Source organism: Tachypleus tridentatus, chromosome 10 (assembly GCF_004210375.1).
Source record: "Tachypleus tridentatus isolate NWPU-2018 chromosome 10, ASM421037v1, whole genome shotgun sequence".
Taxonomy (NCBI): Eukaryota; Metazoa; Arthropoda; class Merostomata; order Xiphosura; family Limulidae; genus Tachypleus; species Tachypleus tridentatus.
This window is the reverse complement of record NC_134834.1, coordinates 142,828,820-142,843,241: the sequence shown is the minus strand read 5'-3', so window position 1 is coordinate 142,843,241 and position 14,422 is coordinate 142,828,820. Positions and strand designations below refer to the sequence as shown.

The 14,422-nt window shown below is 33.5% G+C and overlaps 1 protein-coding gene across 21 annotated transcripts in view; it reads left to right on the top strand.

Moving 5' to 3' along the window:
• The first annotated feature begins 754 nt into the window (after positions 1-754).
• Positions 755-14,422, top strand: part of LOC143230486 (uncharacterized) — a 67,708-nt gene continuing 54,040 nt past the window's right edge. For 4 of the 21 annotated variants that reach the window (XM_076464153.1, XM_076464152.1, XM_076464149.1 and 1 more), the window contains exons 1-2: positions 756-1,224; positions 8,639-8,751. Coding sequence is in view for 1 of the 21 variants with exons in the window: in XM_076464133.1 (XP_076320248.1) it covers positions 1,191-1,224 (34 nt within the window). In the remaining 20 variants the exon portion in view is untranslated. Of the gene's footprint in view, positions 1,225-2,957; positions 3,045-8,638; positions 8,752-12,059; positions 12,521-12,622; positions 12,967-14,422 lie in introns of those variants that run through there. The other 17 variants (XM_076464151.1, XM_076464148.1, XM_076464140.1 and 14 more) reach the window with 12 other exon arrangements.

The following is a 14,422-nucleotide window of genomic DNA, read 5'->3' as shown; positions in this document are numbered from 1 at the left end:
CAACACAAGTTCGAATGCCTTTAATCAATAAGAGGAACTTTGTAATTAGCTTACGTAGTATAGACGAGTTGGGGTGTACTTCACAACAGACAGCTCAACAAGCGTACGTCGTATTACATACACACGTATATATCTATCTTTCAGGACTTCCTTTTTAAGAAGTATCCATTTAATTACTTTAAACAGAAATAAAATTCTTGAAATAGTTTGATGAAAGGAAAATTATAAGAACAAAGACATAAGTCGTCCTTATTATATACTCTATTTCTCGTTTCTCAAGTGACATATAAATATTTCGTTCTGTAAATGTGTGTGATTAGGCCTGAGGGTTAGAGACAAAACATTGTATCCACATAAATATAATAGCCACAGTAGAAGCTGTTTCAAAAACTTTACACGTATATCTTTCATCAGATATTTACAATCACAGCTACAGTAACAGTAAAACACTGAAAGTTAAACTAATAATCATTGATCATTCTTGCAAGTACCAAAATACCTCCCACACACACACACACTTGTTTTTGTTACTTTTTACTCAATTATTCATTAACTAACACTTTTCTATTAAGTGTTTTTGCAAATCTGTTGTGTGCAACAAAGGGAAGTAGAGAATTCAAGGAGAACGTGTTGTTGTTTTTTTCTTTCAAAACTTCTAATAATTTTCCTTTCGGTGAATTTCTCAAGGTAAATGTAATGTACTCTGTTAATGATCGTGTAAGTAAACAAGTAGGGTGGGTACGAAAAAGGGGACCGTAAGACGTCATACGTATTTATTGTTTGTCAAACGAGACGTTTCATAAGATAGGTTCTGCTAACAATATTGTACGTGTACAAAAATGCTTTGGTTATATATACATGTATGTATATACCTAGTGTTTTGGAGTGTTTAAAAAAATCTATTAAACTATAGCTCTTAGGCAAATGAATGAGTCACCAACATAACGATGGCCTAATCAAGACAAAATTTTTAATTTATGGCGGTGGCGTCATATCTGTTTACTACATAACTAAAACAAACGCACGTGTACGTTATCCCACTTTTAGCAGATACCAGATATTAAGTGCACGTAGGAAATTCGTACAAATTACAGCAACGTTAATTTTCAAAATATCAGTGCGCGCATTGTTATTTTGCTTCAAAATCCATTAATATAATTTATTAAAAGCACTTCACTATTTTTTCTTCGATGGATCTCAGCCAGGATACGAAGAACGCGAAAGGTAAAGTTTAGGTTTTCTCTAATTTCATTTGTTAATGTTTCCGAGACTTAAAATGTATTAAATAAATCACTAAACTTATCTTATGCCTACTGTTTAATTGATGTTAAGAAAGATAACATGGGTTATGTTCTAGGGCTTTACCAATAATCATGTTCAAGATCAGTTTTTCTTCATCTTACATTATTTTATTAATAGTGTTGCATAAACTACTGAAAATAGTTCCCATGGTGCCTAAGCAACAGAGTATCATAAGATACATTATACTTGGAGCAACAAATAATTATAACATACAGTCTACAAGGTAAGATGTAGAACAACGGGGAAATCATATCATAGTCCACGCAATAAGAACTCAAGCAAAAGGAGTAGTCATAACATAGTCCATGTGATAAGACATATAGCAACATGGTCAACTCAAAAGCGTGTGTATATATCAACTTGTCATCGACATTTTAGTGACAAGTCCGAGAACATATAACGTTAAAAACTGGGATTTGATACCAGCGGTGGGCAGAGCAAAGAGAGCTCATTGTGTTGCGTAGTGCTTAATTAATAGTATTTAGTGCAAGAAGTAGAGCAGGCCATGTTTGCATACCACTCGGCACGTACCTCTCCCCCTGGTAAGACAGCGGAAAGCTTACGAACTTAAAAGGCTAAAATCCTAGGTTCGATTTCCCTTGGTGGACACAGTAAATAACTCAGTGTGGTTTTGTTCTGAAGCAACCAAACATGACACTGGTAGTCCGTTGAGACGTGTGGTCCGTGCTTCTAGAGTCCCTATATGGTTAAATATATATTATAATTATATTAAAGACATCGAATAGGAGGGCACAGTTGAAGTTTTTTGAGAGTTACTAACGTTCATTTGATGAATATTTTCTTGTCTTGTTGGTCATTCAATGAAATGAAGGGTAAACGTTTTCTCTTGAAAGCAATAATGTTTTATCACACTCACCAAAAATGTCAATTAAAATATGCATTTGCGATCCTCATAAAAAAAGGTATAAAGCAAAAAGAATACTTTGTTAACAAACATGTTTATGAAAAGCGCAACAAAGTTATTTTATAAACATAGCTAACTGAATTATTTTTCGATGATTGCAAAAGAAAATGTTGTGTATAATGATCTTGTAACTTCTCTGATGTAAATTAAAATAAAATAAAAATAATATAAAAGCAAGATTGACAGAATTTTCAAGTGACTTAGTTAAGTAATTATCTAACTAAATTTCGAAATAAACTTTCCCAACAGTTTGTACACTTACTTTCGGATTTACGTTGAAAGTTATCAAATCGTTGCTTAAGTAGAAGTAACTACCGTTGCTGCGTTTAATGTGTCATGCATCATTAGACCTAATAATGTAAACTAGAAAACTGATTTTACCTAATACACTAATACAAGTGATAGGAAAATGTGATTAAAATAGACTTTAAAAGTCTTAATTTATTTGGATTTCATGACGAAAAAAAGTATTTAACTCTGAGAAACATTTTTGCGTTTTAACAGTATTGGCCAATAGCGATTTTAGTAATTTCAACATCTTGTAAGTTTTAACCTCTAAACATATGTATAGTTTCACACCTATTGCCTGGTGGACACTTGTGTTAAAAATCACCTCACAGAAAATTACCAATTTTAAAAATCAGAATATTCCGTTGAATGTATCATTTCGTATATTATATTTATTCAAAAACGAAACGAATTTCATTATTTATACGTTCACTAGTATTTTGTGAATATTTAGTACCGTTTTCCTTTTATTCTCATTTCATATTCATATCAAGGGAAGTCATTATAATTCTCAGGAAATTCTTCTATGGTAAGTGTCTGTGACTTGTTGGTGATAAATTCGCTTTCAATATCTTGACTTTTTCTCACTTCTTTCTCTTGACTTACACTTACCTGGTCGCCAATATTTATACATACATTTTCCATATGAGGCCCAGACCTTGCTACAAACTAGGAGATGTTACGATGTAACAATATAATGTAAACAGTATCATGACAATTGAACTATACACACAAAGTACGACACTTACCGAGTTACACAACGAAATTTGTCATCTTTGAAATAACTAACTGTTAACACTCTTGTTACAAAAACTAAATATAGATTAAAAAGTAAATCATTGAATAAACTAAATAATAGCTATTGAGCTAAGCTGTCTTGTATATCCAACAATAAGCCCTCTTTAAGAAAAATATTTACAATATTTTTTATTCTCTCTATATATAAATAAAGATTGTTCTTAGTTCATACACTAAGTTTCGTCATACGGTATGCACCAACATGTATAGTTCCTTTGTTGGCTTATACTCGCATATCCCAAGTCTATCTGTGAAGACTGTATACTGGCACAGTAGATCTCATAGTTATTTCTTCTGCTTAGCAGTCAATTCCTCACTGATGTTGATATCTTTATATGTTTCATCTTTACCTAGTGATCTTAAGTCTAATAGGCCTTAATTTTCTTTGATAAAGTCACTAACTTCTCGTTCTGCATCTATGACAGCCACACCTGCCATGACCATCTGTATCCAGTGGCGGACTTAATGTTGTGTGGGCCAAGGGACTAATAATTTTTGTAAGCCCTACATCCCATGTAATTTTACACAGAATAAAATTGTCAATGGGCTTCCATTAAGACCACGGGCCCTGGGGCTGAACCTTCTCTAGCCCCTACATAAATACGCCATTGTCTGTGTCTCAAAAGTTTCGTTGGTTACGTCTTCTTCCCTCACAGAGTACCTCTTCGACAGACTAGCATGGTAGATATTGGTCTTCCCATTTTTTTCACTTTATAGTACATTCTGTTGAGGGCTTCTTGTATTTCAAAAGGTCTGTTGTGGACTACAGGATGAGTTTGTTGTTGTTTATTAACAGCAGAACTAATACCTTTTGTTCAACCTTAAAACATCGATTCTTGGCCTTTTTGTCATGGAGGTGCTTCTGAATGCCTTAAACTGCATACATGCTCTCTTGGTAGAGTTCACAGGTATCTTCTGGTAGGTTTCTGAGGCCTAATACTGAGAAATGTTCCTTACTTCTGACTCTTCTTTTCCTCTCCATAGCTCTTTCAATATTTGCACCAGAGATTGTACAGTTCTTCCGTACAGTATCTCAAAGGATGAAACTTCTGTACGTTTTACGGGACTTCTCAATAAGCAAATAATACTGTCTGCTGGTACGTCTCCCAATTAATTGGTCTCTCTTGGTACATCTTCTTCAGCATATTCTTTAAGACTATATTAACTCTGTCACAAAAGCAATTACCTCTAGAGTGAAAGGAGCTGCCTAGTAGTGATGAGTTTGCAAATATTTTTGATTGGTTATAAAGTAAACTGGGTCCCTCTGTTACTTATGGCACTTCTTTTGGAAAGACCACTCTCCAGAACATTTCCAATGAGGATTTTGTCACTCTCTTTGTCCCTATCTTCTGCAATGCTATGAATTCTTGATAGCGTGCCACACAGTAAATAATTGCAGCACATATTGGTCGCCCTTGTCAGAATAAGGTGCTAATGGTGCAATAAAGTCTACAACTACTTTACTGAATGGTTATTTTATGTGAAGCATCCCACCCAGTGGCTTCTTGGCTATCTTCCTTCTAAGTATTGTCCTTTGGCAGATGCCACATTACCTGCAGAACCATGTCACGTTTCCAGTGACCCATAGCCAATAGAAATTGCTGGTTATTCTGTTTGCCATTTTCTTTATTCTTAGATGTCTTCTCACAAATTCATGAGGCTATTATTCTGTTGTTTAACTTCTCAATAGAACTGGTAAAGTACTCTCTTCTGGTTCTCTATTATATAAGCCCTTTTCTCCTTTTTCATGTGTTTGACCTTCTTTCTGGTGCTGTCTCAAAGTTTTTGAAATTAGGGGCCTTTCTTTTGTGCTTCTTTCAGTTCCAGCTGACCTACATTTTGGATTTCACCATTCAAGACCTCCAGGGGCTTGCTCTTCTCTTATTGGGCCAAATATAATTAAAACCGCATAGATGACAAAAATTCACCCTTCTTTCTGTCTGGCTACTCCAAACTTTACTGTCTGGTATATTTCCAATCACCGAGTCATAAATAGGTGTTTCCACACACATGGGGCTCAAGGCATCTAACACAAAATAGAGTATTAACCTTTATTCTTGCTATAGGGAAACTTTTTCCTGTTCTATCGGTTAAAACGTACAGATGTACTTTGTCTGTCATCTGATCATCAGGTACTAGATTAATTCTTACTGCTACCCTATTGCACTCAGCATCTCGTAGGACATTTACTTTCTTGCCCTCAACATAGTCTTGGTTTACTGGCATGTTTAGATTTGTTGTCACCTCTCTATGTTTGTCACGTGCTTCGATTGCTGCTGTCACTATTGATCCATTTGCTAACTTCAGCTGACCATTAATCATACACTGATTATTCCTTCTTCCCTCTTGTGGTGAATCTAATGTGCTTACCTGATTCTGTTTCTTGTAGCGGAAACATTCACGGTGACAGTCCTTTTTTTGGTTTTATTTTTACCAACACTATATCGATAAATATCTCCACCTGGCCTATGTTTAGATTTATTCTGTGGATTGCTGGTAGTGGGCTTGCACTTCCTTGCAATGTGCCCTATTTTATAACAAATGTGGTACAATTTCTCTCACTTGTTTGTTAACCTGTTGTCACATTTGGAAGGCCCCTGCTTTTGGTCAGCCACAACTGGTTTCAACTTTAACTAGATATTATTCGACTGTGAGAAATGGGATAAGACAGACTGTCTAATAGCCTTCGTCCCAGTTCTGGCTTTGAGGAAATCTTTCATATTTCTCCAGGAAGGCATTCATGTCATCTTTCTGTTAATCAGATTTGGGAAGCCTGGGTTGGCTGGCCCTGACTTCATTGTCATTCTTAGATCCTTTTTATTTATGTTAAATAAGATTGGTAATCTCAGTTTGTGCTATTATGCTCTCTAGTTCTAGTTTATCCGGTTTCTAATTCTTCTTCTTTCACAATCTGAGTTTTTATTATTTATCTCTATATTTCAGTCTCTTCTTTCCCTCGTTTTTTTCTCTCTCTCTTTTTCTTCTTCTTCTCTCTGTTTCCAGTCTTTCCTTTCTCTCGTTTTTCTTTTATTATTTCTTCCCCTCTTCTCTGTTTCTCCTCTTCCGTCTTTTGTTGCTACCCTTCTCTATTTAGTTCTTGTTGTTGTTTAACAAACTTTAGTAGTTCATTATCTTTTAATCCAAAATGTTCACCTCTTTTAATACACTTATTGTTGAGATGATTATATAGTACGAGGTCTGTTCAAAAAATACGCGGACTGACGTCATAAAACAAAATGTACTTTATTTAGAAGTTATAGGTTTGGGACCCCTTCAAAGTACTCTCCTCCCCAACGCACATACTTATTCCAACGGTGTTTCCACTTGTTGAAACAGTCCTGGTACGCTTCTTTTGTAATGTCCTCCAGCTCCTTCGTCGCATTTGCCTTAATCTCGGGAATCGTCTCAAATCTTCTTCCTTTCAAGGGTCTTTTGAGTTTGGGGAACAAGAAAAAATCGCAAGGAGCAAGGTCAGGTGAGTAGGGGGGTGGGGAAGAACAGTGATCGAGTGTTTGGCCAAAAACTCACGAGTTCTGAGGGCTGAATTTCGCAGCAACGCGGTGTATCTTCAATTTTTCGGTCAAAATCTCGTAACAAGATCCAACTGATATCCCACACTCTTCAGCAAGCTCCATGACAGTCAGACGTCGATTTGCCCGCACCAGGGTGTTGATTTTGTCGACGTGTCGGCCGTCAGTTGACGTGAAAGGACGTCCAGGACGCTCATCATCTTCAATGGACTGTCGACCATCCTTAAAACGTTCATGCTACTTGAAACATGCTGTACGCTTCATAGCAACATCACCGTAAGCCGTGTTAAGCATAGCAAAAGTTTCAGTCGCAGATTTTCCAAGTTTAACACAAAATTTCACAGCAAGTCGTTGCTCCTTCAGGTGATTCATTCTGAAATCCGCCGAAAGAAAAAATCGCACTTCACTTAAAACCGCGTAGCTAATACACAAATGAAGATATCTGCAATCGGGAAATGGCATCGTAATCAGCTGATCTATGCGAACCTAGCGACACCAAGCGGATTCCCCTGGAATCATCTGGAGCCGCGCAATTCAAACAGTCCGCGTATTTTTTGAACAGCCCTCTTATGATTGTAACTCCACTATTTTCGCCGCCAATACTGTGGTGCATATATGCGACTACTAATTTCCGCTGTCATTCACCTTTTCTTCTACTGCAATTTACCTCCGTATAATCATGGCTGGCTCGTAAAATGTCAGGGTTTTAAATATGAGTGGGCTAGTATTATTTTACGGTAGATGTCTGTGACCTGTTGGCAATAAATTCGAACAATATATGGCCATAACATAATCCACATTTTCTGAAATAATATATTCAAAACAAGTCAAACGTATGTACAAAACTTCTTTACAATACAGGATATCACAGTTATATCTAAAACTCTAAATAATTATATTTCTTGTAAAGAGTCCATACAGACCGATTAAATTAGCTTGGAATCCAATTAACAAGACATATTATTTTTCTATACCCCGTTTTATCTGCGATAAATTTACTTACATTACCCCGTGTGTTACCACAGTTGTATCCTTTTCATCAAAGTCCGCAAAAACGGGTTCAATTGCTTTAGAACACACTTTCACAAGACAAATTATTATACTTAAACTGTGAAAATAACTTTAAAGTATCGTTCGCTACGGCCAGCCCCTCAGTGGCACAGCATGTCTGTGACTTCACATCACTAGAAACCGAGTTTCGATACCTGTGGAGAGCAGAGCACACACTGTGTAGCTTTGTGTTTAATTCCAAACAATCAATGAATCAAACCGTTTTGGCTAAACGAACAATCACGCAGTCTAACTTTACTTTCACTAACTGTGTGTGTTTGTGTGTTTTTCGTATAGCAAAGCCACAAAGAGCTATCTGCTCAGCCCACCGAGGGGAATTGAACCCCTGATTTTAGCGTTGTAAATCCGGAGACATACCGCTCTACTAGCGGGAGACCTTTCACTAACTTAATATTCTTTTTACTTCCTTTACTTTGCTTGTATTTACTTGGTCGCATATATTTATACATTTTCCAACTAGGACCCAGGACTTTATACAAACTAGGAGATGTATAATGTAACAAAGGAACACCACCAATACCACAAGATTTGTACTACACACAGAACGTACGACTCTTACTGAGTTACATAACAAAATTTGTCATAACTATCACCTTTAAAATTAATTTTTAACACATTTCTTAAGAAAACTAAGTATATATTAAATATTATGTCATTAAATAAACTAAATAATAAACAATATATACCTATTCAACAATATTATTATTTTCTCTTTACAAATCAGGCCAGAAGCATTATCATTGTGACAAACAATCTTGCTATTTGAGAAAGGCAGTGACATAGATGACGGATATTGTTGATTGGTTGTCCTTTTACTGGTCAGCAGTTCTGAACATGGTATGGTTTTGTATGAACTTTGATATTTTGTCTTGGCTGTTTAACCTACATATTGCTTTTGAAAAATACATTGTATTCATTGCTATTTTCTTACTTTAAAAAGGGCACTTTTAAGTCCTTAGAGATCTTCATATTTGCATGCATTGGGCGAAGGTATTATGTTTTACCAATCACGACTATGAAATACTTCAACCATACACATGCCATAGGTCATTTCTCATTGGTGTTACTTAACCTTTCCACGGGAGGCATGAATGAAAATTTTCATAGTATTTTACTAATACGTTTTCTAGTGATAATAATCATGGAAAAGTTGAGAGAATTAACGGTATTGATATATATGTATATAGTGGTTAGTCCTCTGAGTATAATTCAAATTCTCCTTTGGGTGACCTAGAGCTCTTATTAGTTAGAATAGTACTGACCAACATATTGTTCACTTGTTTTATTTTGTATTTCATGTATCTGATTTAGATATTCCACCAATTAAATAAGTACTGCCCAGCATATTGGGCACTTGTTTGTCTTGTATCGAGCTGCGTTTGACTTTGCGTTTCACCATCTATAGTAGAATTGTACAGTGTACTGGACACTCATTTAATCTTGTAACGAGCCTTGTATTTGTCTTGTTTTATATAACAATAAATAAAGTTTCTGTTCGTGATGACGTTAAACCTACTTTGTTAACCTGAAGATGACCTAAGAAGGTCGAAATGTTGTTCTCTAATTTATTTTAATAAAAGTTTTAATACCTATACCAGCCGTCTTGAGATACACAAAGTATCTGCTTATACATCGTCTTACATCGTTCTTTTTTTTTTTTTTTACAAACTCACTTATATATCTTTAATGGTTACTATACTTCCCTGAAACTTATCTTTATATCTGAAAATAAAGAGTCCATGTTACCCAGGCTAAATATACCCAATAGTTTCATACATGACATCTTTTTGTGAAAAGTTAGAATATTTTTGAAAGATTCTTTCACATGAAGGCTACATAAACTCGATATATCAATTTACAAAATAAACAGTGGAATTAAAACTAAGATCACAGAGTTTTTATTCTTCTCTTATTATGGTAGAAGTGTAGGAGAGAAAGTATAACAATGTTAACGACCACTATGTGTTTTTAATTTAACGCCATTTTGTTTTGATATTATTTACACTTAAATCAATCACTGAAAGACAGAAGAACATTTTAAAAATGTTGCAGTGAAATCAAAATTTAAAAGCTATTTTACTTTTAGTGTTATACTCCATAAATTTGGATATTATAACAAAATACTAATAAAGACAAAAAGAGCATATAGAGAGTTACAATAACAAAATAGTAAAGTGCTTTCTACAGGACCCCACAGTGGCATGTCTGCGGACTCACATCATTAGAAATCAGGTTTCGATACCCGTGATGGGCAAGAGCATAGATAACCCATTGTATAGCTTTGTGCTTAATTCCAAACAAGCAATAAAGATTTCTACAGTTGGAAGACTGGTCATCATGTTTCTCCAAACACTGACATAAATACACTGTTATTATGCCTTACTGTTTTAATCACTGAATTGTCATGGTACTCACCTAATCAAAACTCCTTTGAATCGTATCTTTACTCGGATATTTTTTTCTAAATTTTCTTTTAAGCGTTCTGCATATAAGAATGACATCCGATTTAAATACTGAAATGTCGTAAATCTGTATTAATCCTTCCTACAAATATGAAGTTGGCATGCCAATCTCTATACATTCTTTTTACTTTGGCCATGTATCTGAACACCCTTCTTTAGGGCGTTTCCACCTCAATGGGTGATTCAGACACTCGTTATGAATTAGGGTTTTTTTGTTTTGTTTTTATAAACGTTACTTGAAATAATTCATGACTTATTCAGCATTGGATTTTTATGTGATGTCACTCGCCCATGTCATTAATCTTTGTTCGTCATATTATCTGAAGTAAACGATGCAACACTACTTTTTCACTTAGGATACCGTGAATTCCTCCACCATATTAATTAATTCAGTCCGTTTGTTTCTGAGGTCAATGTGGTGCCATTAATAACATATACATTGTACTGCAAAAATAGAAAAGTACTGATGTCAAAGGCCTGGCATTATATACTTGGCTTGAAATAGGAAAAGACAGATTGGCTAGTGTAACCATATCTGGATTTATATAATTTTCAGTTCTTTTTGTGAATTTTATATTTACCTCACAAAAAGTGGAGAATCCTGGATTCTAAAATAATTATTGAGATATTCATACAGATATATTGGCAGTCTGTATTTGTGTATTAATTGGAAAAGATCGAATTAGTAATATATTTTTAAAAAATATATACAAAACAACTATGGTTAAAATAACATTTTTCTGAAACATAGCTAATTATTTGTTAGTAATATTTTGGAATACCTTCTCTCATGTTCCTTTTGTTCTATCTCCTTTTGTAAAAATCAGACACAAATTAATGTTTTACTTCTCCTTTAAGTACGTTTGGAAAAGATTCAGCTACTATAATTTCTGATTAGGATTCCTTTCAGAATGCTTCCATTTGCTCAGCGGTGAGTCTGAGGGCTGATAACACTAAAAATCAGGTTTCAGCACCCACTGAATAAAGCAGCTTATTACAATGCTTTGTGCTCAACAACAGAAATTTTTGTCTCAAATTAATGAGTTATTTTTATGCCAAATTCCGATAATTAAGAGCGATGATTCTTTTGCTAAAATTTTACGTTATTGCGGTTGGTTGTAAAACTCAATGAAAAACATTCATTGATTCTATGTATAAATAAATATAATGTATGTGTGACACATCTTGGATTAATCAACAGTGTAGAAAGTTAAGCCGACTAATAACAGGATGTTCTTTCTTGGGTCTAGGTTTTTCAGATGCATTTTTATTTTATTTTCAGTTATTGGATTATGAAAAGAATGAGACAAGACACAGATCCACAAATGAAATATCTAGTGGTACTCTCACAGCATAATATTAAACAATAAATAATGTATTATAAACAATACAATAAACACTAATAATTAATAATATACTATAATATGATATGCAATAATATAACACAGTAAGCAATGTTGTGGGCAAGTGATCCTCTGTTCACGTGTTCAGAAATGGCAAAAGATAATGACTTTACTAGCTATAATAAGACAACTACTTTGTTTCAAAAATACTTCTACTCTTAGTCAAGTGTGGTTATGTAACTTCTCTTCTGCGTTCACTAATGTGAACATTTTTTCTTCATATTACACGAATGTATGCCATACATGAAATTTTATAAGATTATATTTTTGCTTCTTATAGCATTTGAAATTCTCGTCAAAATACTTCAACAACAAGCAGAATTACAGCAATTTCTAGCCAAGGGGAGAACGTGTATTATTTCCTAGAGAATGACGAAGAAACAAAAACAGCTAGAAGAAGATGAAGTTAACGCTTTCCCAACCATGTGTCATGTAAAACTTGCACATATACAGAACAAGATATAAATCTCAATAAATTCCATTATAATTCAAAAAAATTAAAACCAAGTATGCTTACATACCTTGATGTGACAAGTTTCTCTTAATTCTTGGATATATTAAATTTTCTACACTTTACAACAGAACTGGTTGTTGTTTGAATTAAGCACAAAGCTACATAATGGGCTATCTATGCTCTGCCCACGACGGGTATCGAAACCCGGTTTTTAGCGTTCTTAGTCCGCAGACATACCGCTGAGTCACTGAGGGGCCCAATATAACTCCAAAACTGCAGTTTAAATGGTCATTAATATAATATATACTTTTGCATATGATATTTACATTTATATGTTTGTAAAATTTACCTTTGTTTACCTTTATATATGAGCCGTTCTTAATCTGATTAAAATGATAAAATATAGGAAAAATGAATGTTGAAAATTTTATTCACTATTGTATTATCACAAAATAGTATTAATATAAAATAAAATAATAATTGGGATTTTGTATTATAAAGTTAAGTGAAAGAAAAATGTCATACGCGCCACTTTGAGCGGTATGCGATAGTTTCTGTGAATTATTATGGTATATTGTAAACAATTGAAAAGGTGTTTACCAGATAGTGCTTTCTTTCCTTTAGATTTTAGTTTTATATCTTGCAGTTGAGCAGATACGCACAATGTATATTATTTAATTGTGTTAATAATTTTCTGGTAACGTAAGATGTTTATTATTAATATGAAAGATAGGTATGTAGGCCTTGCACTTGGTTTTAAAACTGAATGTTGTAACTTGTATTTTAATTTAATTGTTATTGTTAACAGTATCTGTTGTAAGTGTATAAATCTTAGTTTTCCTATCCATTCGTTTAGTTTAATTAGTAGTTATAAATCTCGTTTGTGTATAAAGTATGAATTATGTGTTTTGTAACGTATCCAAAAGTTGCGTTATACAGTTGTAAATCTTAGTTATTATAATTGGTCTTGCAATGTATACGCCCAAAATTAATCCCACAAACTATAGCACCGATCATCACCAATCATAGCTCGGTAACATTTGTATTTCTATAGCTAAGGAATAAATAAAACAATTTAAATTTTCACAAAAATGATATGTTTCAGATGAAAACTGAAGAAAAGGAACAAGTTTCAGATATAACACAATTAAAAAACAAACTTAAAGAAATTCTTTTTCTTTAGTGAAAATCTCATGAGTGTTGCAAGTTTCTTGTATAAACCAATCAAAAACAAATTTAAAAAAAATTTTCTTTTACTGATTTTAGTGAAAATTTTATGAATGTTGCCACAGAAAAGCTGGGTACTTTCATTGATAACTGTGTCTACAAAGAAATACTTCAATAAAACCTACTCTGTGATGTAATGCTAGCTATTTTTAAGCTAAAATTTGAATAAAATTATTTTTAATCATGGATAGTGAAAATTATTGAATGTTAAATACAAGTACATTTTTGTAGGACTGTCGGACAATTTCTGAAAAGCTTGTAGGCCCAATAATTTGTTGGAACTAGCAGTCGTACCTGCCCAGAGGGTGGTTATTTCTGCTAGTTGCCTTGAGTAGTAAAATAACTGTACATAGCATAAACATGTTTTATGTTCATACTGTAATGCTTATTAGTTATTAGTATTACTAATATTACTTATAAATACAATATTTCAGTATAAATTTCAGTAAATAATTTGTAAGTCATAATTCTGTAGCTAAATGACATTTTTAAATGAGAAAACCTTATTTACTTTAATAATTGTTTTTGTGGAACTAGTGAGTGTAAATTATTGTATATCTCATAAGAAATATTCAAATTGTAGTTAGAGGTAAAAGATAGTATTATTGTATTGTTACTTTGGATATTTCTTTAAGTTAAATTTGTTTATAAAAGCAAGTTAATGTTAGTTACACTGGTGTTAGTCATAAAATAAAGTAACATGTATGTGTATTCAAGGTGTCAGATTTCTACTTGTCTGGTCTCACAAATGTAGTGACATTGGATCTTAAGCTGGAAAAGTGTGTGTGTACCATAGTATATAATGAATCCATCAGAAGTTATCATTGAATAATTTTAAAAACCTTGTATAAAATGCATGACACATTGTCATGATATAAAGAAATATTTTGTGTTCATTTTAACCTACATTCCATACTACAGAGAATGCAGCATATTTATTTATAAAATATATAGTTAATCTG